The sequence below is a fragment of the Herpailurus yagouaroundi genome, unplaced genomic scaffold (genome assembly GCF_014898765.1).
Source record: "Herpailurus yagouaroundi ecotype Mexico unplaced genomic scaffold, PumYag 162, whole genome shotgun sequence".
Taxonomy (NCBI): domain Eukaryota; kingdom Metazoa; phylum Chordata; class Mammalia; order Carnivora; family Felidae; genus Herpailurus; species Herpailurus yagouaroundi.
The window spans coordinates 18,384,323-18,410,025 of record NW_024412403.1 but is presented as its reverse complement, the minus strand read 5'-3'; the positions used below and the strand labels follow the sequence as shown (position 1 = coordinate 18,410,025).

Here is a 25,703-nt window from a genome sequence, read left to right as displayed (position 1 = left end):
GCAGACTACCTTTTCTCAGTAATCTCTCTAGTGCACAGAAATAGCGTTCACTGCAGGTGTCCTCACTGAGCCCTTTCAGCAAGGAATAAGATGACCTTGGCCAAATTATTTTCTACTCATGCATGTGGCCCGCAGGCTGTAGGACTATACAATAAATTGGGTGGTTGCCTCATTTATCACAAGGTTATTTAATTACTGTGAGGAAAAATATGTAATATGTCTACAGATGAAAGATTTTGAAAAGCATTCAATACTACTCTGTGTGTTTTCCTATCTCTTAAGTAAAAGCTTAATTAGTTACTTTGTGAAGGAAATGAGAAGTGATCAAGCACATTATGTCTGTGAAGACCTAGCCTTTTTGCAGTAAAAATGCTTCCACCATAAGGTTTATTATGTTTCTCACGGTATTCGGTTCCCAGAACAATGCATTTACTGAAAATGCAACATGCTGTCGTGATCTGCCAGAATATATGATGCCATTCAAAAACATGTATCCATGCATGAAATAGAAACTTCAAACCCGAGAAAACATAAGCCCTCACATTCAAATATGTTGTATTTTACATTCTACTTTTATAAAAAATATTAAAAAAAATTTTTTTATATTTATTTATTTTTGATAGAGAGAGAGCACAAGTGGGGAAGGGGCAGGGAGAGAAGGAGACACAGAATCTGAAACAGGCTCCAGGCTCCGAGCTGTCAGCACGGAGCCTGATGCGGGGCTTGAACTCACAGACCACGAGATCATGACCTGAGCCGAAGTCGGATGCTTAACCGACTGAGCCACCCAGGTGCCCCCCAAAATATTTTTTAATGTTTTTAAATGTTTAATGTTTAATTTAAGCTTTTTTTGGTCAAGCAAAAGTGTATCTGGGGGCTCCTGCGCCGCTCAGTTTGCTTGAGTGTCCAACTTTGGCTCAGGTCATGATCTCCCAGTTCCTGAGTTTGAGCCCCACGTCGGGCTCTGTGCTGAGAGATCGGAGCCTGGAGCCTGCTTTGGATCCTATGTCTCCCTCTCTCTCTGACCCTACCCCACTTTCTCTCTCTCTCTCTCTCTCTCTCTCTCTCAAAGGTAAATAAACATTAAGAATTTTTTTTTTTAAGTGTATCTGGAATATTATCTACAGAGGGCTTCTCCTTGTCTTCTTTCTAGTTAATGTCTCTCTCTGACTGCTCTCTGTTCTCTTGAGTTATGGGCTGACCAGGTAAAAACAGGGAGATGTGAAGAATAAAAAACAACCCCCCCCTTTTCTCCCCTTTCCTCGAGTTCTAACATCATTACACTAATCCCAACAAAATTTTTACTAAGTTGGAAAGAATCCACATTGTGAATTGCTTTTGTGTGAGTAAAAGCTACATATTCCAGGGTGGAATTTAAAGTAAATTCTCTAGGTTTTTGTATATAACTACATCAGATCTTGTCATGAGTGGTGTTCCTCTCTTGTTCAACTACATCTGTTTAAATGGCCATTATGTGCCAGTCCCGGTATTATACTTGGGATTGAGTGGTGAACAGAATAGACAATGATTTCTTCTTTGTGGAGCTAATATTCTAGAAGGAGGGGATGGACAATAAACAGTAAATATAACAATGAGATAAACTATATGGTATCTTAGAAGATTAAAAGTACTCTGGGGAAAAAAAACCTGGGTAGAACAAGGACACAATGGGGAAGGACACAATACACTCTTAAATAGAGTGGGCAGAGCAGCCCTCAGTCAGGAGGTGATTTTTGAACAAAGAGTTGAATTGAGTGCGGGAGTCCATGTTCTAGGCAAAGCCCTAAGATGGGAGTGTGCCCTGTTGTGTTCACAGAGTACACGGAGCATGTTTCTGTGTTCAAGGAAGAGTGTGACTGGAGCCAGAGTGGCAAGATGGAGTAGAGAACAAAATGACATCAGACAAAGAAAAAGAGGAGCCAGTTCATGCATTGCCTTCTAGCCCCCAGTCAGGAATTTGCCATTTACTTTGGCTAAAATGAGGAACCTCTGGCTTTGACTGTTCCTCTGGAGAGGGTACCCCGAGGTACCCTCTTTTCTGAAGGAGCTGAGAGGGCACCTTGGTGGCTCAGTTGGTTAAGCGTCCGACTTCAGCTCAGGTCATGATCTCACACTCCATGGGTTCGAGCCCTGCGTCGGGCTTTGTTCTGAAAGCTCAGAGCCTGGAGCCTGCTTCAGATTCTGTGTCTCCCTCTCTCTCTGCCCCTCCCCTGCTCATGCTTTGTCTCTCTCTGTCTCAAAAATAATAAAACAAACATTAAAAAAATAAAAATAAATAAAGGAGCTGAGAAAGAACATACAGTGGATGGGAAATTATCTTTTTAAGAATGTATTACATTTAAAACTTGACTCCTTTTTATATGTCAAAATGTACATATATAGACTGACTTAGAAAACTCTACTGTGTAATCACCTAATGTAAAATGGAGTCTTTGGTTATAGAGTCATATGTATTCAATATGTTTATATGTAGAACTTCTAGCAGATTCTCGTCAAATACCTGTCAAATTATTAATGTATTACCTTTGCTGAGAATTTTCTTTGTTGAGAAGTTTGCTATTATGTTAAGAGGGTTTTCCTTGCATAAAGAGGACACGTAAAAACTTTAGTTAATACTTTTCCTTAAGACATACATACCTACTAGGTCAGATGCCAGTTTGTTAAGACATGTCACTTACACTTTCTCTAGAATTATTTGTCAGAACTCTGCCTGGTAGACACAGTGGGCGTGAATTGTCTATTTCTCTTAACTCCGGCTGATTGGGAATTGCAGTCAATGAGACAGGCATTAAAAATACGAATACCTTCAGGGGCGCCTGGGTGGCGCAGTCGGTTAAGCGTCCGACTTCAGCCAGGTCACGATCTCGCAGTCCGTGAGTTCGAGCCCCGTGTCGGGCTCTGGGCTGATGGCTCAGAGCCTGGAGCCTGTTTCCGATTCTGTGTCTCCCTCTCTCTCTGCCCCTCCCCCGTTCATGCTCTGTCTCTCTCTGTCCCAAAAATAAATAAACGTTGAAAAAAAAAATACGAATACCTTCAGATGTGAGGTAGATTTTGTTACTTGGACCTAATTAATCTCCAGTGAAAGTTAGAGCTTCAATCTACGTTAATTTAGAAATGCCCTACCTTCTTGGAGATGATTGTGGTGACCTCTTCAATGTTTCCTCTCTCCAAGGCATAGAGCATAACTAACAAATCTGACTCTTCCTTCAGAAGGAGTAAGCGATTGTGCTTACCAGGATAGGAGGAGATGGCATTGATGTGGGTGGTCCTGATGACGCCCACCCGGGTCCCACGGTTGTTTTTCATGCACATGCAGATACATATGGCAATCCCCGCAATGACCCCCATGATGAATACAATTCCAAACACGATGCCAGCAATTGCGGTGCCCCTAAAAAAGAAAAACAAAAGTACATTTGTTGAAAAAGCTCAAAAGTCTTTCAAATACAGCTCCATGACTATGTGACTAATGCTCCTTTACAAATCTTCTTAAGGATAATGTTAAAAAAAAAAAAAAAAGATAATTTCTTGAATCAGTCAAGTGAGTAGTCTTGTGTATTTCAATAGATAGGAAAACGTTATAAGCCGTCAGGGAATCCTCTTTCAGTACAGTGAAACTATCATTCAGATTCTGGTTTTAAAAATCCATATATTTATACGAAACACAATTATCCAGATATGCTCTCGAAAACAATAATTAAAAAAACATTCTGCTGTGTACTTAAGCAGCAAAGGATTTACCTATTGTCTGAGTACACATTTACTGAAAACAATTTGATAAATACCAAAATATTAAAGAAAATTTAACGTTTATCTTTATTAAAACACTTCACAAAGTAGAACTGGGATTTTTTTTTCTTAACAAAACAGAGAAAACCAAACCAAACTTTTCTTTTTAAGTTTATTTATTTATTTTTGAGACAGAGCGAAAGAGAGCATGAGCTGGGGAGGGGCAGAGAGAGAGAGGGAGACACAGAATCCAAAGCAGGCTTCAGGCTCTGAGCTGTCAGCCCAGAGCCCAATGCGGGGCTCGAACCCACGAACTGTGAGATCATGACCTGAGCTGAAGTTGGACGCTCAACTGACTGAGCCACCCAGGTGCCCCCAAACCAAACAGTTTTAAAAAATTATTCAGAAAACAGTTACGACAAACAATATTCTCATTAAATTTGGAAACAATGCAAGCGACACCTTTGTTCTTTAACGTTATGTTTTTCTCTGGAAGGCTTTTATCTCTCACAACAAAATCATAGAAGGGAAAAATACCGCATGAAAAAATCACCATTATCATTATGTGCACAGAGTATGATTTGTCAGAGTCTACATTTGTCCACATTTTGGAAAGTAATGGGGAAATCTTTGTGAAAAGGTAAATTTTCAACAGGCAGCATCATTTCTAGCAATGATTTCTGAGGAAATACAGCATGTGTGTACACAAATAATGTAACAAGGGTATTTCTCAATGTGTTGTTGCTAATAACAAAATATCAGAAGCACCTTAATATCCATATCAAGAAAATTACAAAAAGAAAAAAAATGTAATACACCAGAGAATGAATCCTATATAGTGACTTAAAAAGGTGAAGAGGTCCACATGGGTTGGGGTGAAATGTTCATGGTACATGGTTAACTTAATGCTACAAGTGAAAAGGCAAATATTCGCAGAATACCAGTACTGACAGATGATTGCAAGGAGAAAATTATATTTTTATATTTCAAAATTTTGAATGTATATCTAAAGATTTATTTTAAACATATGGGATCGGTGCCTGGGTGGCTCAGTTAAGCGTCCGGATTGTCATTTTGGCTCAGGTCATAATCTCACAATTTCCTGAGTTCGAGGCTTACGTAGGGCTCTGCACCGAGAGCATGGAACCTAATTGGGATTCTCTCTCTCTCTCTCTCTCTCTCTCTCTCTCTCTCTGCACTGTCTCTGTCTCTCTCAAAATAAATAAATAGACTTTAAACAAAAAACGATGTATAGACATGGGACAATAAAGAAAAATTTCACTTTCTAATTTGGGTAACTCCCCAGAAGTAACCATTTCAACTCTTTCAAACATTGTTTTAGTACCTTTCATCTTATTTCTCATTAATACAGTTACATTCCTTTATTTTTTTTAAATGTTTATTCATTTGAGAGAAAGGAGAGAGAGAGCATGCACAAGTGGGGGAGGGGCAGAGAGAGAGAGAGAGAGAGAGAGAGAGAGAGAGAATCCCAAGCAGGCTCCAACATGTCAGTACAGAGCCAGATGAGGGGCTTGAACCCACGAACTGTGATTTCATGACCTGGGCCGAAATCAATAGTCAGACGCTCAACGGACTTGAGCCACCTAGGCGCCCCTTTATTTTTATGGATTATCTATTGGCTCCTCTTAGAAGTATTTGGGAATTTCGACCCCACAGACAAACTTTATCCATGGTTAAATCAGTCATCAGTATTGACATTTACCATGACATTGCTTACTGCTGAGTCAAGCAAGGTACATTGGTAACTTTCATCTCTCTTACACTTACTTTGTTTATGGAATTTCCATGAGTTCCCATCTTTCCATATGCGTGTTGCTATTAGCCCCCACCCCCAAATTCTTAAGAAAATTTTCAAACAGTTATCAGAAGTTGTTAGCATTTTCTTTTCACTAGTATTCTGAAGTTGCATAATGTGCTTGGATTTTTTTTATAAATTATTTTTCCAGTCCCTTAGGATTTTTCATGTCTGGAGACTCATTCTTCAGTTCTTAAAATTGTTCCATAAATGGATGATTTCCGTTCCACCATTTTATGTGTTTCTCTTTCTGGAAGCTTTTTCTGAAATAGCTTCCAGGATAACTTCTTTAAGTTTTCTGATCTCTGTTTTCTTGAACTACTTTCTGGGGAACTTCATTGACTTTACCTTCCAAAGTTTCATTGAATTTTCAGGTGTCATATTTTTAATTTCTGGATGCTCTATCTTATCGTCCATTGCACCCACCCCCTTATTGTATCATGTCTTGTTTTCCTTTCATGGATATAGTTTCTTCTAATCTCTGAAGGTACAAATAGATGCCCAACCAACTTGAGCACCCAGGCGCCCCTTTATTTTCATGTATTATCTATTGGCTCCTCTTATAAGAATGGTGTACAATGATGTATAATTTTTTGAAATGTTCTCTTCTACACTTTGTATTTCTTCCGTCCTGTTTAGGTTCCTTTTTATGGATTATTTTGATCTGTTTCATGTTTGGCATTTTCCTTAAATGTCTGGTGATCCTGAATTTTCTGCTCTTTAAAAAAGAAGCACTGATTAGCTGCTTGAAAGTTCAGTGTGGAAGGCTACCATTGGACAGATGAAATCCATGGTGTAAGAGCACCCATAGTTTTTTCTTTGGGGCTGTTCATGGTGCCCAATGAACAGGATCCTCCAATGTTATGTATGAGGCAGCCTGACACTTTCTTGGAGCCTAGAGTTTTGCCTATAAGGGCATGAACTTCCACAAATCCTTGTGCTTTTAACTTAGAGACTGCATCCCACTCTGCTGCGACAGTGGAACCATTCAAAATTAGTCTTCAGTAACATAATTTTTGTGCTTCAAAAGAATGATTTCTAAAGCCAGACTGCCCGGGGTTCCAGCTGTAGCTGAGTAACCTTGGGCAAGTTGCTGAATGCCCCCCACCCACCTAGTTTTCTTACTAATTAAATGGAGGTCAGCCTGGTAATTATCTGACTCTTTTCTCAGATTTCATATCACGAAATATCTGTACTCCTGGACTCATTTGCCAGATATATATCTGGCATATTTTCATGCCATATAAATATCTATCCTATACTTTTATTTATTTAGTTAGTTATTTCATTAGTTTTTGAGAGAGAGAGTGTGGGCATGATAATCGGGAGGGACAGAGGAAGAGTAAGAGAGAGAATCTTAAGAAGGCTCAACACTGGGTGTGGAGGGCTTGATCGCACAACTGTGAGATCATGACCTGAGCCAAAATCAAGAGTGGGCGATGCTTAACTCCCTGAGTCACGCAGGCATCCCTCTATCCTTTTTTATCCTATACTTTGTTTCTATCCTATAATCTGTCCTAGACTTTTCTAAGACAGGTCTGTGATTCTCGTCCCAAACCCTTGAGGCCAGATATTTCTCTTAAATCAGAAATTTTAAGATTTTGTAAAGGGAATATAGTACATACACCATATATTGTAGGGTACTTCTTCCAGGGCCAGCATCCCGAGCACATACACATTTACATTTCCTTAAAAAAATTTTTTTATGTTTTTATTTTATTTATTTCAGAAGAGAGAGAGAGAGAGAGAGCACCAGCAGGGGAGGGGCAGAGAGAGAGGGAGACACAGAATCTGAAGCAGGCTCCAGGCTGTGAGTTGTCAGCACAGAACCTGATGTGGGCCTTGAACCCACAAACTGTGAGATCATGACCTGAGTGAAGTCAGATGCTTAGCTGACTGAGCCACCCAGGCACCCCCACATTTACATTTCTGCAGTAAAGGTGAGAATATTTTTTTAAGTTTATTAATTGATTATGAGAGACACAGAGAGATAGAGAGAGAGAGAGAGAGAGAGAGGCTGAGAGAGAGGGAAAGAGAAACCCATGCAGACTCTGAGATGTTAGCGCAGAGCCTGACGCACCGTGAGCTCATGCTCTGAGCCAAAATCAGGAGTCAGACGCTTAACCAACTGAGTCACCCAGGCGCCCCAGTAAAGGTGAGGAGATACATATATTTGTCATTGTTTTGTTTGGAGGATTTCAGAACTGCAGATCAGGAATTGTGAACACGTATTTGTTCTTTTCAGAAGAGATTTCCTTTTTATGACTTTTCCCGCTCTTAAAAAACAGAATGCCACTAATAATTCCAATAGACTCCAATAGACTTCTTTAAAATATTCCTACATGTTGAGGCACCTGTGCTGCTCAGTCGGTTAAGCTTCTGACACTTGATTTCAGCTCAGGTCATGATCTCGTGGTTTGTGGGATTGAGCCCCGCACGGGGCTCCACATTTGCAACATGGAGCCTGCTTGGGATTCTCTCTCCTCTCTCTTTGCCCCTCCCCTGCTCATGTACACACACTCTCTCCCTCTCTCAAAATAAATAAATAAGCATAAAAAAGTAAAATAAAATATTCCTACATGCATCTTAACTTTGTTAGTAAATTATGAAAGCAGAATGTGAGATGTATTTGGATGTGCTGTTATTAGTACTTAAAGAATGACAGAGTGTAACAATTTAATACATAAGTCTTTTCAAAAAAGAAAGATTTATCAAAGGAAATAATTTGAAATAGGTAAACCAAAAGTCATCTGGAAACCTTTTTATTGTAATTTTGAAGTCCAAATAAGATTGATTTGGTGGGCTTAATTTATGCTTCAGAAGTAATCAATGGCCCAATTATTCAGGCATAGAGTTTCCGAAATAAGTGTTATGGAAGCTGTTAAGATATCAAGTTGGTACATATTTATATTCATTAATTCATTTTTTAAACAGAGGAAAGTAGAAAATGAGTCACATTTTGTTTTCTTGTCAGCAGCTCCAGCAAAAGTGCCTGCGAGGTCAATACTGAGGGTGCAACTAATGTGTTAAATGAGGTTTCTGATTAAATCATGATTTTGGTGTCCTTGATCTTTTGACACCCATTAGCAACTGTAAATTAGTTATTAAAGACATGGCAAGTAAAACATTTATAGCATTATTTCCTCCATTATTAATTAAGAGAAACAATAAACAAGCAGTAACCTTCTGGCACATAAATAATTTGGTTTCGTCAACTGTCGGAAAGAGAGAAGCTATTCGTGTGAGAAATTGGGCATCATGAAAACCTTGAAAAAAAGTGTAGGGAATGTACTTCTTTTTTGAAAGAATGGACTGCCAAGTGTACATACTTTCCTTTTTAAGCTTTTATTTTGAAATAGTTATAGATTCCTAGAAAGTTGTAAAAATAGTACGGAGAGATCCTTGTGTCTCTTCCGCCCGGTGGCTACAGTACAACATCAAAATCAGGAAGGTGACATTAGGATGAAGTGTGTGCATAGTTCTGTGTCATTTTAACACAGGCAAAGATCATGCAGTCACTAAGGCAAGCAAATATTTTGCCCACAAATATTTTCCCCGTGCTGTTTCTTTATAGTTAGACCCATCTCCCTCCTCCCCACCGTTAATAACTGCTCAAATCACTAATCTGTTCTCCATTTTTACAATTTTGTCATTTCAAGAGTGTTATGCAAATGGAGTCACGTAGTATATCACCTTTTGAGATGGACTTTTTTTTACTGAGCATAATACCCTTGGAGCCCATCCTAGCTTTTGTGCACACCAATGCATTCCTTTTTATCATTAAGTAGTATTTCATGGTATGGATATAACACAGTTTGGTTATCCAGGACCTATTGTTGGGCATTTTGGTTATTTCCAGTTTTGGCTTTTGCAAATAAAACTGCCATGGACAATCATGTACAGGTTTTTGTGTGGGCATAAGTATTCATGTTTCTGGGATAAATGCCCCAAAGTGGGATTGCTGGGTTATTTGAAAAGTATATGTTCAATTTTAAAAGATACAGCCAAAGTATTTTCCTGAAGGGCTGTACTATTTTACATTCCTACCACCAGAGTATGAGACATCCAGTTTCTCTACATCCCTGCCAGCATTTGGTATTGTCATTATTTTGTATTTTAGTTTTTTTTTAATAGGCGTGTAGTGGTATCTCATTGTGATCTTAACTTACATTCCCTAATGGCTGAGGGCAGGGATATAAACATCTTTTTGTGGGCTTAGTTACCATCTGTGTATTATCTTTTTTTTTTTTTAATATTTATTTATTTTTGGAAGAGTGCAAGCAGGGGAGGGGCAGAAAGATGGGGACAAAGGATCTGAAGCGAGCTCTGGGCTGACAGCCTAACAGCAGCGAGTCTGATATGGGGCTTGAACTCACAAATCGTGAGATCATGACTTGAGCTGAAGTCGGACACTCAACTGAGTGAGCCCCGCGGGGGGCCCCCTATTTGTGGATTTATTTTTCAGTGAAATATCTCTTCATGTCTTTTATTCATGTTCTAGTTGGATTGTTTGTGTTTTTACTATTGAACTTTTAAGAATTCTTCATAAATTCTAGATAGAAGTCTTTTATCAGATATATACTTTGCAAATATTTTCTCAGTCTGTATTTTGTCTTTCCATCCTCTTAACGGTCTTTTGCGGAGAAAAAAAATTACTTTTAATAAAGTCCAGTTTTTCAATTTTTTCTTTAATGGATTAAGCTTTTGGTGTCGTGCCTATGAATTCTTCACCAAGCCCAAGGTTCTGAAGACTTCTCCTATGTTTCTTTCTAAAAGATTTATTAGATTTATGTTTGACATTTAAACCTATAGTCCATTTTGGTTTAATTTTTGGATAAGGTGCCAGGTTGAGGTTGAGGGTAATTTTTTTGCCCATGGATATCCATCCAACTGCTCCAGTACCATTGATTGAAAACACTATCCTTCCCCCATTGCATTGTTTTTGTACCTTTCTAAAAAATTAGTTGGCCCTGGGGCGTCTGGGTGGCTCAGCCAGTTAAGCGTCCAGTTTTGGCTCAGGTCATGATCTCACAGTTTGTGGGTTCGAGCCCCGTGTCAAGCTCTGTGCTGACAGCTCAGAGCCTGGAGCCTGCTTCGGATTCTGTGTCTCCCTCTCTCTCTCTGTCCCTCCCCTGACTCATGCTCTGTCTCTCTCAAAAATAAATAAACATTAAAAAAAAATAGTTGGCCATGCTTATTTGGGACTATTTCTGGGGTTTATTTTTCTGTTGTTGAATAGGGTGTTTGGTAAATGATTAGATTCAGCTGGTTGATGATGTTCAGTTCTTCTGTATCCTAGTTGATTTTCTGTCTAGTTATTCTACTAATTGATGAGGGAGGATGTTGAAGGCTCCAACTATACTGAATATTTGTCTGTTTCTCCCTTCATTTTCATCAGTTTTGCGCCATGTATTTTGTAGCTCTTCTGTTGGGTTTGGGCTCCCATTTGACCTTTACTGGTAGATGTTAGGATGGGGCTGTATTTGTTTCCTTTGTGGTTTTGTAGTCAAATTGTTATTGTCTAAAAGATTTCTGTCTTGCGAGGCTGCCTCTTTACTGGTGCCGCGGCTGGAAAGATTAGGCTTTTGTTGGGGCTTTTATTGTATATGTCCACTGGTGTTTCTGGGTTGCCGGTTACCTCCAAGTCTGGGATAAATGAGTCAAGAGAAAACACAAGGAATTCACTCTTGTGTTCTTTAGGCATGGGAATCCTAGCTGCTCTAGCACCTTCTCTTCACCTTTCAAACTTTTCTTGTTTGTTTTATAAATAACATCTAGGGTTTTCAAGTTGTGCTTAGAGGGAAGAATAGGAAAAAGTAGGTCCAGTCAGGCAATGGGGCTTTGAGAAATAAAATACTGCCCAAAAAGGTAATTGTTTAAAATTATAAAGTGATTTTTTTAAAGCGAAATATAGAAACACCTTTTTAGAAGAGACGAAATGTGATAAATATCTTTAAACATATAGCTGTTAATTTAGGCTGGCGGGGCAAAAATCGTGTGTCATTGACATACATATATGATTCCAAACCTTTTCCTGTGCATATTAGAGGTGCTCAAAAAATCTTTAATAAATCAATGAATGAAGCTATCTCACATTTATTTAACTGTGATGGAAATATCACCTATAAAATTCTTTCCCTGTAATGAAAGTATTTCTTTGTTTAATTGAAACGCAATTGACCTACAATGTGCCATTAGTTTCAAGTGGTCAACGTAATGATTAGCTAACTCTGTGGTTTTGCTACACTCAAGAGTAGCTGCAACCTGTCGCCATACCACGTTATTGCAGGGCTACTGACTATATTCCCTATGTTGTGCCTTTCATCCCCCTATCCATTCCATAACTGGAAGCCTGTGTCTCCCCTCCCCTTCATTTACTTTGTCCACTCTTCATCCCCCTCCCCTCTGGCAACCATCAGATTGTTCTCTGTAGTCATAGGTCTGATTCTGCTTTTTTTGGCCTGAGGTTCATTTGTTTTGTTTTTTTTTAGAGTCCACATATGAGTAAGATCATACGGTATTTGTCTTTCTCAGTCTGACTTACTTCGCTTAGCAGAATATTCTCGAGGTCCATCCGTGTTGTTGCAAATGACAAGGTTTTACCTTTTCTTGTGGCTGAGTAATATTTCATTGTATGTATATGTATGTACATATATACATTAATATATCAAATAGGTAATATTTATTTATTTTTTTTATTATTATTTTTTTTAACGTTTATTATTTTTGGGACAGAGAGAGACAGAGCATGAACGGGGGAGGGGCAGAGAGAGAGGGAGACACAGAATTGGAAACAGGCTCCAGGCTCTGAGCCATCAGCCCAGAGCCCGACGCGGGGCTCGAACTCATGGACCGCGAGATCGTGACCTGGCTGAAGTCGGACGCTTAACCGACTGCGCCACCCAGGCGCCCCATCAAATAGGTAATATTTATTATATACAATATGTATCAATATAAAAATTATATATATTTTAAAGAATTTCATACTATTTTCTTACAGTGGCCACACTAACAGTGCACAAGGGTTCCTTTGCCTCTACATTCTCGCCAACACTTCTATTTCTTCTCTTTTTGGCAATGGCAGTTCTGACAGGTGTAAGGTGATGATAACTCACATGGCTGATTAGTGAATGATTAGTGACACTGAGCATCTCTTCATGTGTCTGTTGGCCATCTGTAATGTAATGGAAGTATTTCTTACTGGCACTTCTTTATTATTAAATTAAACCTGAAAGGGCAGTTTTCTTGAGAAAAGAAAATGCTGTTAATTTTTAATATTTTAAAAATTTTGATGCTATTAATTTTTTAAATTTTAACTTCTGATTTCTGGATTATAAAGCACAATTTGAGGGACCACTGGGTGGCTCAGTTGGTTGGGCGTCCGACTTCAGCTCGGGTCATGATCTCATGTTCGTGGGTTCGAGCCCCATATCGGGCTCTGTGCTGACAGTTCAGGGCCTGGAGCCTGCTTCAGATGCTGTATCTCATTCTCTCTCTGCCCCTAAACTGCTCATGCTCTCTCTCTCTCTTTCTCTCAAAACTAAATAAACATTAAAAAAAATTTTTTAAAGCACAATTTGGATAAATATGTATGCAAAGACAATTTTCTGTTTTCAGGAGACTACTGCAAAACCTTTCATGAATTCTAAAAAAAATTTCAGAAATAATTATCTTCTCATGGTATTGAATAATTCTGTAAGCTTAGTACTAAACAAAAACATTCAGTTTTCTTGGTTATATACAACAATCAATAGGCAAAAATCCAAGTTTGTTAAAGCAAATTATTTTTTTAATTGTTCATTTTAATCATTTATTATAGTGAATGCTGTTTTACTCAGCCTAGTCCCACAGTAGGCAAACTAAGGCCATGCCTAGTTGTTTTAGCAAATAAAAGTTTTACTGGAACAAAGCCCAACCCATCTGTTTACATGTTGTCTGACTGGTTTGGTGCTCTAATGTCAAAGTTGAATAGTTGTGAGACCACATGGTCTGTAAAGTCTAAAATAGTTACTCTCACCTGTTACAGAAAAAGTATACTGATGTCTGATTTAATTCACTTGCGAATAAATTAACGTTGGTTTTTCCTAGATGACTTTTTCTAAAACGTTATGCCACTAATGATATTGTAACAAAGCAAGTGGTTGCATAGGCCGGGCAATTTGTACTGAAGATCTAACAGTCTATGGTATTTGGAAGATCTTTTAATTCTATTAATTAGAAACTCATGAGAGTTGCCAAGTTTGAATATACTTTTTGATTACCCCTACTGATATTTACCGTAGTTCATTTCTGTTGCTACTTCAATACAAAAATTACTCCTGCTTTGTGGTATAATAAAAAAAAAAAATAATAAACATTTGGTCTGGTCCCAGGGTCCTGGCATACAGCTCTTCAAACCCTTAGAATCTACAGAGTGATAAAAGTGTCTTTTGTTTGCTAATGAGATCACTGGTAGCTGGAGGCCCCTAGACAGCTATAAGAAGAGGGCTGATCTCTAGAAAAAGTCCTAAGCACTATTAATGGGTTGGAACTTTCAGCTCTACTTCTGACCTCGGAGAAAGAGGCCTGGGGCTGCAAATTAGTTAATCACCAATGACCAGTGATTTAATCATGCATGCACAGGGAGACCTCCAAAAAAACCCCTACGTGACGGGTTCAGAGAGCTTCTGGGTTGGTGAGCACAAGATAATGCTGTAGAAGGGGGAGTATCTAAAAAGTGCTTGAAGTTCTGGAAGCTCCACGCCCCACCTCCCCCCAGACCTTGCACTATGCAGCTCTTTCATTTGCTGTCCTGTATTGTATCCTTTATGGTAAGCTGGTAATTCCAAGTAAAGTGTTTTCCTGAGTCCTGTGAATTCTAGCATTGATTCAACCCCGAAGGAGGAGGCTGTGGGAATCCCTGACTTTACAGCCATGTTAGATGGAAGTGTGGGTAACCCGGGAACGTGATACTGGTGACTGGCATCTGAAATGAGGACAGTCTTGTGGGACTGAGTCCTTAAACCTGTGGAGTCTGACGCCAACTCAGGGACTTAGTGTCAGAATTGAGCTGAACTGTAGGACACTCCGTTGATAGGAGAAGTGATTCCTGTCAGGAGGAAAGACACCCCACATGCTTCCTTCTCTGTTCTCCAAAATATTTGCAAATGCCTATTAGTGTGTATTGTTTAACTCCATGGGTAGATACTGACCACCTGCTGATAATGAAAAACTTTTGAATGAAATTATAGATTGAAAATCTGTACCAAAATGAGACTTTATAATTAAGATATTAAATGTATTTGTAGTGGCTCTAATGATACTATAAATCTGTGGTCTATAACAAGGCTCAGGGATAATATATTTCATTCCATAAATAGCTTTTCATAAGTAAAAAAGATTCTCATAATGTTGCCATTGGCACAGTAATACTTACGACACACTTTTAGGGTCAGCACTGTTATCTAGCAACTTAATACAGATATCTTGACATGGTTTTACAATTAAATAATGTCTGCGGTAAATAGTAGATATGAAAAAATACCACTGTGATATTTCTCTTCTTCTCTGACATAACCAACTTACAAATGCATTTTATAAAACAGCATAATACAAAGGACAAATGAATATTCTAAGCAATAATCTAATAACACCAGTCTCCATAAAATAAGATAATAAAAAGGGCCACAGAAATATTCGATGCCCATACAAGATACAGGCAGAGCTACAGAATGTTTCCATTAGGAGAAACTTTGCATATGGACGAAAGAGTTTTTAAGAAGTACATGAAAAATAAGGGAGAGACAATTTTTAGAAGAGGGACTTTTCTGGGGAAAAAATGACCACGATTTCAAAAGAATAAACTTAAAATGGCCTCATCTCCTATTACAATGAAAATTTATAAGTGAAACAGAGGCCCTCTTTATTAAAGAAGGGACTACTAAATAATCCTATTTGTTTATGGTGATCCATATGCAATGAATTAAAGCAAAGAAAAAAATATCCCAACTGTAGTGCTGAAAGTAAAATGCACATGTGGACAGAATAAAGCTTGGCAAAATTTTTTCCTCAATCTATGATTCCATTTGCTCAATAACTGTTCTTTTATCCAATGCATTAAAATATTGTGGTATAATATTTTCATGTCCAGAAGTCTTTAAAACCAATATTTTATTCTAAATGTATTGACAATCGATAAGGTATAGGATTTAGTAAAATTCTGAACTGCTTAATTTAAAAATGATGCATTTTCTTGCTTTGATAAGTTATTACAGAATGTTTAGAAAGAAAAACAAACCCAATGGAGTATGGTTTTCAATATTAAAAATATTTAGTTCTGTAACTTCCATTAATTACAAGAGGACCCCGGAACTACATATATCTATGTTTATATCTGTCTCTCTCTAGCCAGCTACACGTACACCTATAATATAATAAAGAATTTATATATTCTCTTATATATAAATCAATCAGAATATATAAATCAGATATATATATCTGATATAAATATATAAATAAATATATACAGATATATTTATATCTGATATAAATATATAAATATATGCAGAATATATAAATCAAGTAAGACTACTATAATTTCAAATGGTTAAAGCATGACCAAATATTGTTATAACCCCATATGTAAAATGCTTATTTTAGGAGGGTAGAAACATCAATCCATAAGATTCTCCCAATAAGTCTATGTTACTTGCAAAAAAAATCCTGTAAAATTCAGATATGCTCAAGATAATTTATTTTGCCTTTTATCATGCTAATCTTCTTTACTAACTTCATTCAAATTATCCTTTTGGGAGAGGTGGTTTACCGGTAACTTCTCTGTTATCATCATAGTCAAATTAGAACCTAGGGGCGTCTGGGCGGCTCAGGCAGTTAAGTGTCCAACTTTGGCTCAGGTCACGATCTCACAGTTTGTGAGTTCGAGCCCCACACTGGGCTCTGTGCTGACAGCTCAGAGCCTGGAGCCTGCTTCGGATTCTGTGTCTCCCTCTCTCTCCGCCCCTCTCCCACTTGTGGTCTGTCTCTCCCCACCCCCCCCCGCCCACGCCCTCGCAAAAATAAAATAAGCCCCTCTCCCACTTGTGGTCTGTCTCTCCCCCCCCCCCACGCCCTCGCAAAAATAAAATAAGCCCTAAAAAATTAAAAACAAAATTAGAAACTAATGTTTCTCTGTATATGTGCTGCCAAAGTGAGCACAATGTTTCCCTACATGAATAAATCTACCTAATCTCCTGACTCAATCCTGTAGTAGAGAGTTGTCTACTTCAGTATTTGTTCTGTATGTTTCCCTTAATAAAAGAACTCTTGCCGGTTAACTCATGCCTACCTGAAATAAATACTATTGCTTACCTCCCTGATTCTTAAAGCTGGTCTTTTTTTATGTGATAAAGTTCTGGAAAAGTAAGTTGTAAGTAAAATATTTTGTGACATCTCTCAAGAAACCTCCTTAAAAAATTGCTTGAATGGGTTTTTTGTCCCTCCATCCTACCCTCCATCTGTCCTGCTTTCTGAAATGAAGACAGCCCTCCTCGGGATGGAGGTTTGAAGGAGATGCTGTATCAGCCTTGAATTGCTTATCTCTGGATTTCATGAGAGAGAAAGAAATGCCTTAAAAAATTATTAAAACCTTTGTTATTTCACTTTGTGTGTGTGTGTGTTTTTTGTGTGTGTGACACAATCCTTGACCCAAGCTTACATAATACAGATCCTTTGCCAAGATTAGCATACAGTATAAAGAAAAAGAAAACTTCAATATGGAAGAGCAGTTTTAAGTAGCATACAGGTACTCTGACATCCCCGTGAAAAAGTTCCAAAAAAGCATGTCAAAACCAAGAAAGCATGAGAGACTACATCCAACTTCTATTAAATTGGGATCATTCATCTTGCATCTTATATACAGCTAAATTTTAATGATTCAGTGAGAGACCTTCAAGAAATCACTACAATGCCTCGATGTCAAAGAGAATACAAAATGAGAATGACAAATGATCTTGAATGTGTTGTGACTGGTAGGGTGATCTACACAATAACATTTTATCACTGGAGTTCAATGGTAAATGATTTGACCGATGAAGAAAGCAAGAATAATTCAAACCAGAAGATACCCTTTGAGGATTGGTTGCTTTTCAGTTATCTCCACTGACCAAATTTTCTGAACGAGTTCCCCATACCTATATTAGATTTATGAAGTAAGTTCAATGAAGATCAAATGCATATAATAAAATAATAGTAATATTGATAATAACGGTTATTTATAAATTTGACTTTCATTTAGGAAAACAGCAATCTGATTGAAGATTCCCTAAACTATATTCCATGATATGTTCTATACAGTGTGTGGATTCCAAATATCATTTATCCGATTAGCTGCCAATATAGACTTGGGATAGCACAACATAATGTACTGTCAGTCAATGTCTAAATGCAACAATTCATAGTTACAGAAGGTCCTAGAACCTTTTTCTTGCAAATGCAGAAAATGTTTCATTTCATTGTTTATAAAACAGCAATATCTCAAAAAGTGGTATTGATCCACAATTAAATCAGCTTATTTTCCAGTCATGCCCTTGAGGTGTTTGATTTAGTTCTAGCATTATGCCTGCAATTCTAAATGGCCGCCGCTAGATAGCAACATTCATTATTTCATTCATGAAATCGGTTCTGAGCATCTAATGTGTGGTAGCCACTCTTCTGGGTGCTGAGATAAAATCTGAATGATACAAAAAAAATTTGAATGATATATGGTGCCTGCCTTCAAGAATTTTAGACCCTATCTGTAGGCATATAAGATGAAGACAAGAAAATAATTAAAGGATTTGATCAGACTCAGCAAAAGAGAACTGTTGTTTTTTAAACAGTATAAATGTCATAGACTAAAGACAGCAGCAATGATTTCTTAATACTTCTTAGTAGCATATAAAAGTTTTTGATCTGCAGGGTACCGTTGTGAAATAGAAACGGACCCGCTTGTTTTGCAAGTGAGAAAACCAAATCTGTGAGAGGTGAAGATAAAGATCTTCTAGCCAGTTTCATGGTAAAGAATAGAGCTCAGTGGTCCTAATCCCCGCTACAGAGCTGGTTATATTCCAGTGGACTGCCTGCTCTCATTGTCTCATCCATTCAGCAAAAGTTTACGGAGTCCCTTCACTCTACTAATAAGCACTAGGCATATAAAGATGAACAGTCTCGAAGGAAAGCAGAGAAGGAGAGGAGAAAGGATTCCTGGAATGTGTGGGAAATTGAAGCTCTAAGACCTGATGACTGATTGAATTGGAGAGTAAGCAAGAGGCCAGAGTGCAGAATGTCTTCGGGGTCATGGCCCCTTGCTGCATGAAATGCAGTTCATAAAAATGTGTTGAAATGAAGACTATATGAGATATGCAATCATAAGCTAGATTTAAATGGATACATAGGTTTTCCCTACATCCACATAAGTTTGTCTTTCAAACCTAAAAAATTTCCAATTGCTTGTAGATATAATACTCTCATTTATAATGCATTGGCACAGTTCACCGTTTTGAAGTAACCTTTGCTACAACTTCATACTGAGCTAATTACCTTAACTTGCTTATGATAATTACTTTAGGCAGGACTATCTTTTTCTTTCTGTACTTTTTAAAGTCATATTTTGAGTGGGGAAAAAAATCACAAACCAGTTTCTTAACAGTGACCATGGGGATTTCTACTGAAAATGTATTTTGTTGAGATTTAAGTCCTGAGAGCATCTAAGATGTAAGAGAGTGAATCTGAATATGAAAATTCAGAGCCCTCAGAGTAATCTGTTTTCCTTTTCATTGACTCCAGCATGGAGAGAGGCTCACACAGTTATGGACCTGGCAGAATAACAGCTGCCCTCCAGGCGTAGACTTCTAAAAATTTAATAAGGTTCCCATAGGACTTGGGTGGATGTTGGAGGTTGTAAACCTTTCCAAATTAACTGCTGAAGTTGGTAACAGACCTTGATATTGTAATGGGTCGTTGGTAGCGAGCCCATGTGCTGCCTAACCTGGTGTTTCCTCATGTGGTTTTACCAATGGCTAGACTATGCATTATACATTGGCCTTCCCACCCTAACAACTGTGATCTTCTTCCTGGACCTTAGCAAGTCCCCATCCTCAGCTGAGACAAGCCTGCAATTGATCACTGTCTGCTGGGGCCATCTTGTGTTTTAGGCTTGTCAGTGATTTGCTCAGTTCTGACATTTAGGATCGGCCAACAACTCTCACGAGCCTGGGACTGCCCAGACCCAAGAGCTGCTGTTGGATCACACCTCTCTGAACGTCTTGCTCACAACCTCAGCTGTGCCAGCCTGATGTGGTTGATCGGAAGTGTTACACTTTGGCTTCTTTGTAGGATCTAGCCTCAGGCTCATTTTAATGACTCTTAAAGTCATTCACGATCAATACATCCTTACCATAGCATCAACATCATTCTTTTTCACCGTAGGTGGCTGCCTCTACACAGCTTCAAACAATTTCTGAGCTTTATGGCTTACAATTAGCCATGAGAGAAAAACTGATTTCAACGATGTGTCATTCCAGTAGTTACACTTCCAGTGAAGGAATGAGATTGGCCTAGCTGGAGTTGGGGACCTACCTCTAGATCAACCCACTTGCCCACAGCCAGGAATATCACAATTGGCCCAGCTTGGCTCGGATGCTTGTTCCCAGACCTGCGATATATAACCAATGAGGAAAGACGTGGGGGAAATAGAGATGGTCAATTCAGGAAGAAAGGAAAAGTTTTGGCATACAATGACACAGACTATCACACACACTATAACTTTGTGTAGTTGACATGATTAGGATTCCAGGTCCAAGTTTGAATTTATGAGTATGGGCTACAATGATAGAGAATGAAAAAGACAAATGCCCTCAAATCCTGGTTTTGTCTGTCCTTCATCCAAATATATTAAAGGTGCCACAAAGTCAAAACGGTAGCGTCAGGCAGGTTTGCACGTGTAGAACTATGAGGATTTCTAGTGGCCATCTATTCTAGCTGACTTTATTTAAAAAAAAATAATTTAATCTCAAGGTTGGAGAGAATCATGAATTATGCAATATCAAACACTTCTTAGTATCTCTTCTAGCTTAGACACGATGTTGAAGGTTCAAGAAACACAAAGACTGACGAAGACACAGACACACATGCGTGTAGTCATGCATGGCATTAGGTGCAAATGGGGAAGCCTAGTCCAGGTTCTATGAGAGCAGCCAGTGCCGATTCCAAATGTGTTAGTGTATGTGCTAGCATGTGTGGGTAGAGATTGGGTACGTGTGAGAGTGTGAGTGAAAGAGGGTGCAGTGTCTAAGTGGTTGGGGGGTGTTTGAGGATGGATTCCTGAAGGAGGTAAACCCCTTCTGATTACTAAAAGAAGATTAGGACTGAATCAAAGGGAATTGAGGAGATTAGAGCAGAAGCACACTCAAGATCAAAAGAACAACATATAAATGCCATAGGAATGTAGTGTATCATGATATGTTAAAGGGATTATGAAAAGTCAAGGGCTGCTGGACGAGGAAAGAGGCAAATCTCTTGAAGAGTAAGCCACGATTTAGGGAGCAGATTGGGAGGATCTTCATTGACACTGCCGAGATCTTGTTTTTTTATTGTAATTTATGGAAAGCAAGTGAAAAGCTGTAAGCACAGGCCAGTCAAAGAGTAATATGGAGTGGAGTGGAGTTGATGGGTACCAGGCTGTGTCCGGGCAGTCCTTTTACAAGATCTTTGTAATTATCTGGGAAAAAGATGTCAAGAGACTGAACCTGACCACAGTAGTGGGATATGGAGGAAGGCAGACAGGAGGGAGTTCAAGAACAGCATAGAAAGTAGAATTAGCAGTGCCTTAAAGTCATCAAGTTCAAACTCTGAAAGGATTATCATAATTCTGTGTTATCCACCAGTCATCCAAAGCTGTTGGACATTCCCAGGACTTAGAAGTCATTGAATCTGGAGGCACCTTATTTCACTGTGCAACACTACCCTGTAAATGTGTGACACTTCAGTGGGATTTAGTTCACCAGAAATCTTCTCTCTCCCAAAGAAGAGACCTGTCACAGGGAAGAAGGGAAGGGTCCAGCCCAGAAGGTGCCATACCAAGCGCAGGAGATAAATTTTCCTGGTCTGTCTTTAATCAAGTGTGTTTTCCAAAGATGAATATGTTTATAAAAGGCCTATCTGCTCCGTAATATTGTATTACTTAAATTTTGAACATAACGAGCATGCAGGGGTAGAAGGTTTGCTTTATTTGTATAATCAACGAGCTCTTAACCATCCTTCTTTGAAACAACTGTCTTTAAACCTCTGTAAAATGTATATTAAAAATAATAATCTTTGAGTTTTTCTTAGATTGCTTCATGAAATCTGATCTTCTGATCCAGGTCTTTGTACAGTTAGAATCTAACTGGATCAGATGATGCCAGAGGTCCCCTCCAGCTCCCTACCACCACAACCAGTTAGCAGAAATTCCACTTTAATCACACAGCGGCTGCAGGTCAAAAAAAGGAAAGCAAACCAGAGGTGGAAATCTCAGCCTAATGAACATTGAGAAAAGATTAGAAGAGGGTTAAATTTCAGTGTGATAATTAATTACACTCCAACAAGAACAGAATTTTATGAATGTTGGCTAATTGTAATTCAAGCTATATTCATTCACACAAATCTCTTTCCCAACATCACCTCCAATTCTGAGGTGGAAAGAGACTATCTCTTTTCAGTATTTCTTATCTCATTTATAGTTAATACAAACAACAATCTCAAGTCTGTGGAGATGTAATTAATTATCAAGGTAGTATTACATATCTTACATAAGTAATTATAACTGCATGTACTCATTCATATTATCTAATCAGCTCAATTAATTATTCCTACTTTGGATGTAGTTTTATCTTAAGGATCTTGACAAAAAATGGTTATACCATGACACAACAGAATAGAAGATATCTTACATGCTATTTTTTAATAAAGAGAATAAAAGATTCAAAAATCAAGTGGATTCTGCGCATTTTTAAGAGTAACTATTACAATGTGATTGAACATTTCACTGTATTCTTTGACATTCCAATAGGCCAAGGGGCTACTCATTCCTTGAGCCATGCCACCTACAGGGAAGGAATTATGCCTGGTTTGAACCATCTGAGTGAACCATCTTTTTGCATGTCTCAGAAGTCAGGCAAACTTCATCCTATCCCATCTATTAGGAAAAACTAAAGGCAGGAGGAGTGGCCTGAGAAATAACAATTCTACCAGCAAGAAGAAAACTAGCCAATGTAAACTGTGCAGCCTGGCAGAATACCTATACTTACTCAGGTAACTTCTATTGCCTGTGTGGACAGGCAGAATAGCAAATTACAGTGTAAGTCATTACTGTAGATTAAAGATTCTTCTTTAACAATTCTTCTGACAAATTAATGCTGATTGGACAGAAAGAAGCAGATGCAATAAAGAGCAACACAGCCACAGGAGATTAAGGAAATAATAATCTTTCGTTCCGCAGAGGCACCTAAGGCAGGCAGTTGCTGCAGGAATAGTAACAGCCACGTGCTCCTCTCCATTTCTCATCTTCTCCTGCAGTTTGGAGGGGAGGGACTGTGTGAATAATTCTTCCCGACAGAATCTTAAAGGGAACGATGCATCACTTCCTGTCAAGGTTAGTTAAGATTTGGTGTTTCTTCTTCACCTCTTCCACCCTAGCCTGTCTATGTGACTGAAAGCAAAGGATTCTGGGATGGTAAGCTCACAATATGGGAGGAGGCTGAGTCACCGAGGCATGGCTTGAGACAGCCACGCAGGTGAGCTGCTGATGTGATCAAGAAATAAAATGGTGTTGGGCCAAGCCATTGAGATTTCAGGGTTTATCAGTTTCTGCAAAATTATCCTGATTAATGCACTGGTGTGAGTCAGAGCACAGGATATGAAATCAGCATACCAGTTTTTGAATCCTGTCTCCATTATCAATGAGCTCTGTGACTTGACCTCTCTGAAATTCTGTTTTGGGGGCAAGAATCTTGATGAAAGAAAGAGACATTGTAAGGAGTTCCAACTCAGGCAACAAAATGAAGCCCATGGGTGGGCCCTGGAAAGACTACCTTCCAAGAGAGATGAAACTTCCAAGGACCCAGGTTATTAGGCTCCCAGAATTGTAGAGCTGAATAGGCCCCACAGGGCACCTGACTTGGTATAGAATATGAAAGCCAGTCTCATTTTGTCTTGGAATGAAGGCTGCAGTCAACTCTGGATTTGCATTAGATTTAAATTATATCACAAAAATACTGATGCCCAAGCCCTAACCCAAATCAATTAAATCAGAATCCCTGGGGATGAGATCCAGCTAGGGGTTATATTTTTAATGTTACGCTGGTGGTGCTAATATGAGTCAAAGTTGGTAATCAATGACTAAGTGTAACAAAGAGGGTTTAAAGCTGCTTAAGGACTTTCTGCCTCAGTTGAAATTGGTTCAGGAGGTGAAGGATGGAGCCCAGGGGAAAAGTCAGGTGGATTCAGTGATGTGGAACTGAGGAAAAAAGGTGATTTTAGCAGCAATTTCTCAACAAAACCGAGACAGTAGTTTAAGTCAACACATTTTCATTTACAGAAATTAAATGGATGGAGTGCTGTTATGAATGCTATTATTTTCTTTTCAGTCCTATTTCAGATTCTCAAATCTACTAAATGCACTTAAAGTGTGGAAAGAAGTTACAAAATTAATATTCAATAGAGAAAAGTATTTGATTGTTTATATACAAAATTAGTAAAACATTAATAAAGTGGTACATAAATTAAACAATGCTTGCAACCTTTACATGTATAGCCATTAAAAGAGATGTTGGACTATGAAAATAGGCAGATTGCTGTTTCCCAAATGAGGAGAAAATTTAGCCCGGCAATCTAGAAATTGCCATACTGATTCAATCCCATTGTTTCAATGTCCCATTCTATTTATGATCAACCCACATTTAGCAAGGGAGATCAGTTTCCTACCAGATGTGAATGAATCTTAATGGGAAGGTGACCCTTAATTTCCTATAGTCATTTATAACCGTTACTCAGATTTCTCCCGTTTTTGGACTGCTAAGGTTCAGTGAGATGACAAACTCAAAACTATCTGCTGGTAACGACAGGTATTGATTGGACAGTGACATATTAATTATTTGCTTTTGATGATGTACAGAGGTTACTAAAGAATACTCAGCTTATGTAACTAAGTTGCATCGGCACCAAAGCTTTCTATTTTTTCTTCTTAACTTAAAGTCAAAGTCAGCAGTCTTAATAATTTTGAATGGTCCTTAAAATATTCACACATCTGCTCAGATTTAATTTAAAAATGATCCTTTCTCACCAATGTACCCTCATTAGGAAATACAAATCATAAAAAGTTTTAGGCAACAGCACCAATAACTGATTTCATGCAAACAGTTTGGGATTATGCCAATCAATTCACCATTTTGTGATTTCAAAGACTGTTTTATCAATCTCCTATCACTCAAGTCACAGAACATAAAATAAACCATTAACAAGAATTTGGATTTTAATCTATAAGACAGACAAGGTCACTTTTTAAAAGCAAATCAGCTAGCAGGAGTGCTGTGAGAAGCATGCCTACAAAGAAAAGTAGCCATTAAGCCTTTCAGCCCCATTCCATAAATCTTGACCTCTTTTTTCCCTTTTGCTACTAGAGGATAGTTTGCTTCTCATATCATTCCCTAAGGGAAGTTCTTGCACCACATGAGGCTAACAAATATAATTTGGTCTTTTACTACTTTAAGTTCAAGTTATTAAAATGCCATGGACTCAGTGAAGTGTGGCTCATGTTACATGACCAACCTGAGAAGGAGTCATACATACTGTCCCTGACAACAACATTATGACAATGTGAAACTAATAATTGCTTTTTGGGGGATCAATCAATTTAGGATCAAGGTGCCTGAATGTTGTGTTTTAAAACATAAGAAATACATATTCTTTTCTACACTGAAAGCCAAGCAAAACAGGGTTTTTTTAGGGAGACCCAGGTGTAAATATTGATTTTATGCTCTCCATTGAATTAGAAAGTCTGCATTGAATCTCACGTTTACTTTCTTTATTTCACCTGTGTCATATTTTCATTTGGTTTGAAATTTGAGCAGCTAAATTCGTCATCAGCTGTACAAGATTTCCATCTTTT

At 38.3% G+C, this 25,703-nt stretch overlaps 1 protein-coding gene and 1 long non-coding RNA gene across 2 annotated transcripts in view; one reads left to right on the top strand and one right to left on the bottom strand.

Moving 5' to 3' along the window:
* CYYR1 (cysteine and tyrosine rich 1) overlaps nucleotides 1–25,703 on the bottom strand; it is a 104,533-nt gene that overhangs the window by 10,133 nt on the left and 68,697 nt on the right. Inside the window, exon 3 of the mRNA XM_040484120.1 lies at nucleotides 3,234–3,391. Within this exon, the coding sequence (XP_040340054.1) occupies nucleotides 3,234–3,391 (158 nt within the window). The remainder of the gene's footprint in view (nucleotides 1–3,233; nucleotides 3,392–25,703) is intronic.
* Nucleotides 17,884–25,703, top strand: part of LOC121036048 (uncharacterized) — a 68,625-nt gene continuing 60,805 nt past the window's right edge. Inside the window, exon 1 of the long non-coding RNA XR_005793202.1 lies at nucleotides 17,884–23,189. This is a non-coding gene — a long non-coding RNA (uncharacterized LOC121036048). The remainder of the gene's footprint in view (nucleotides 23,190–25,703) is intronic.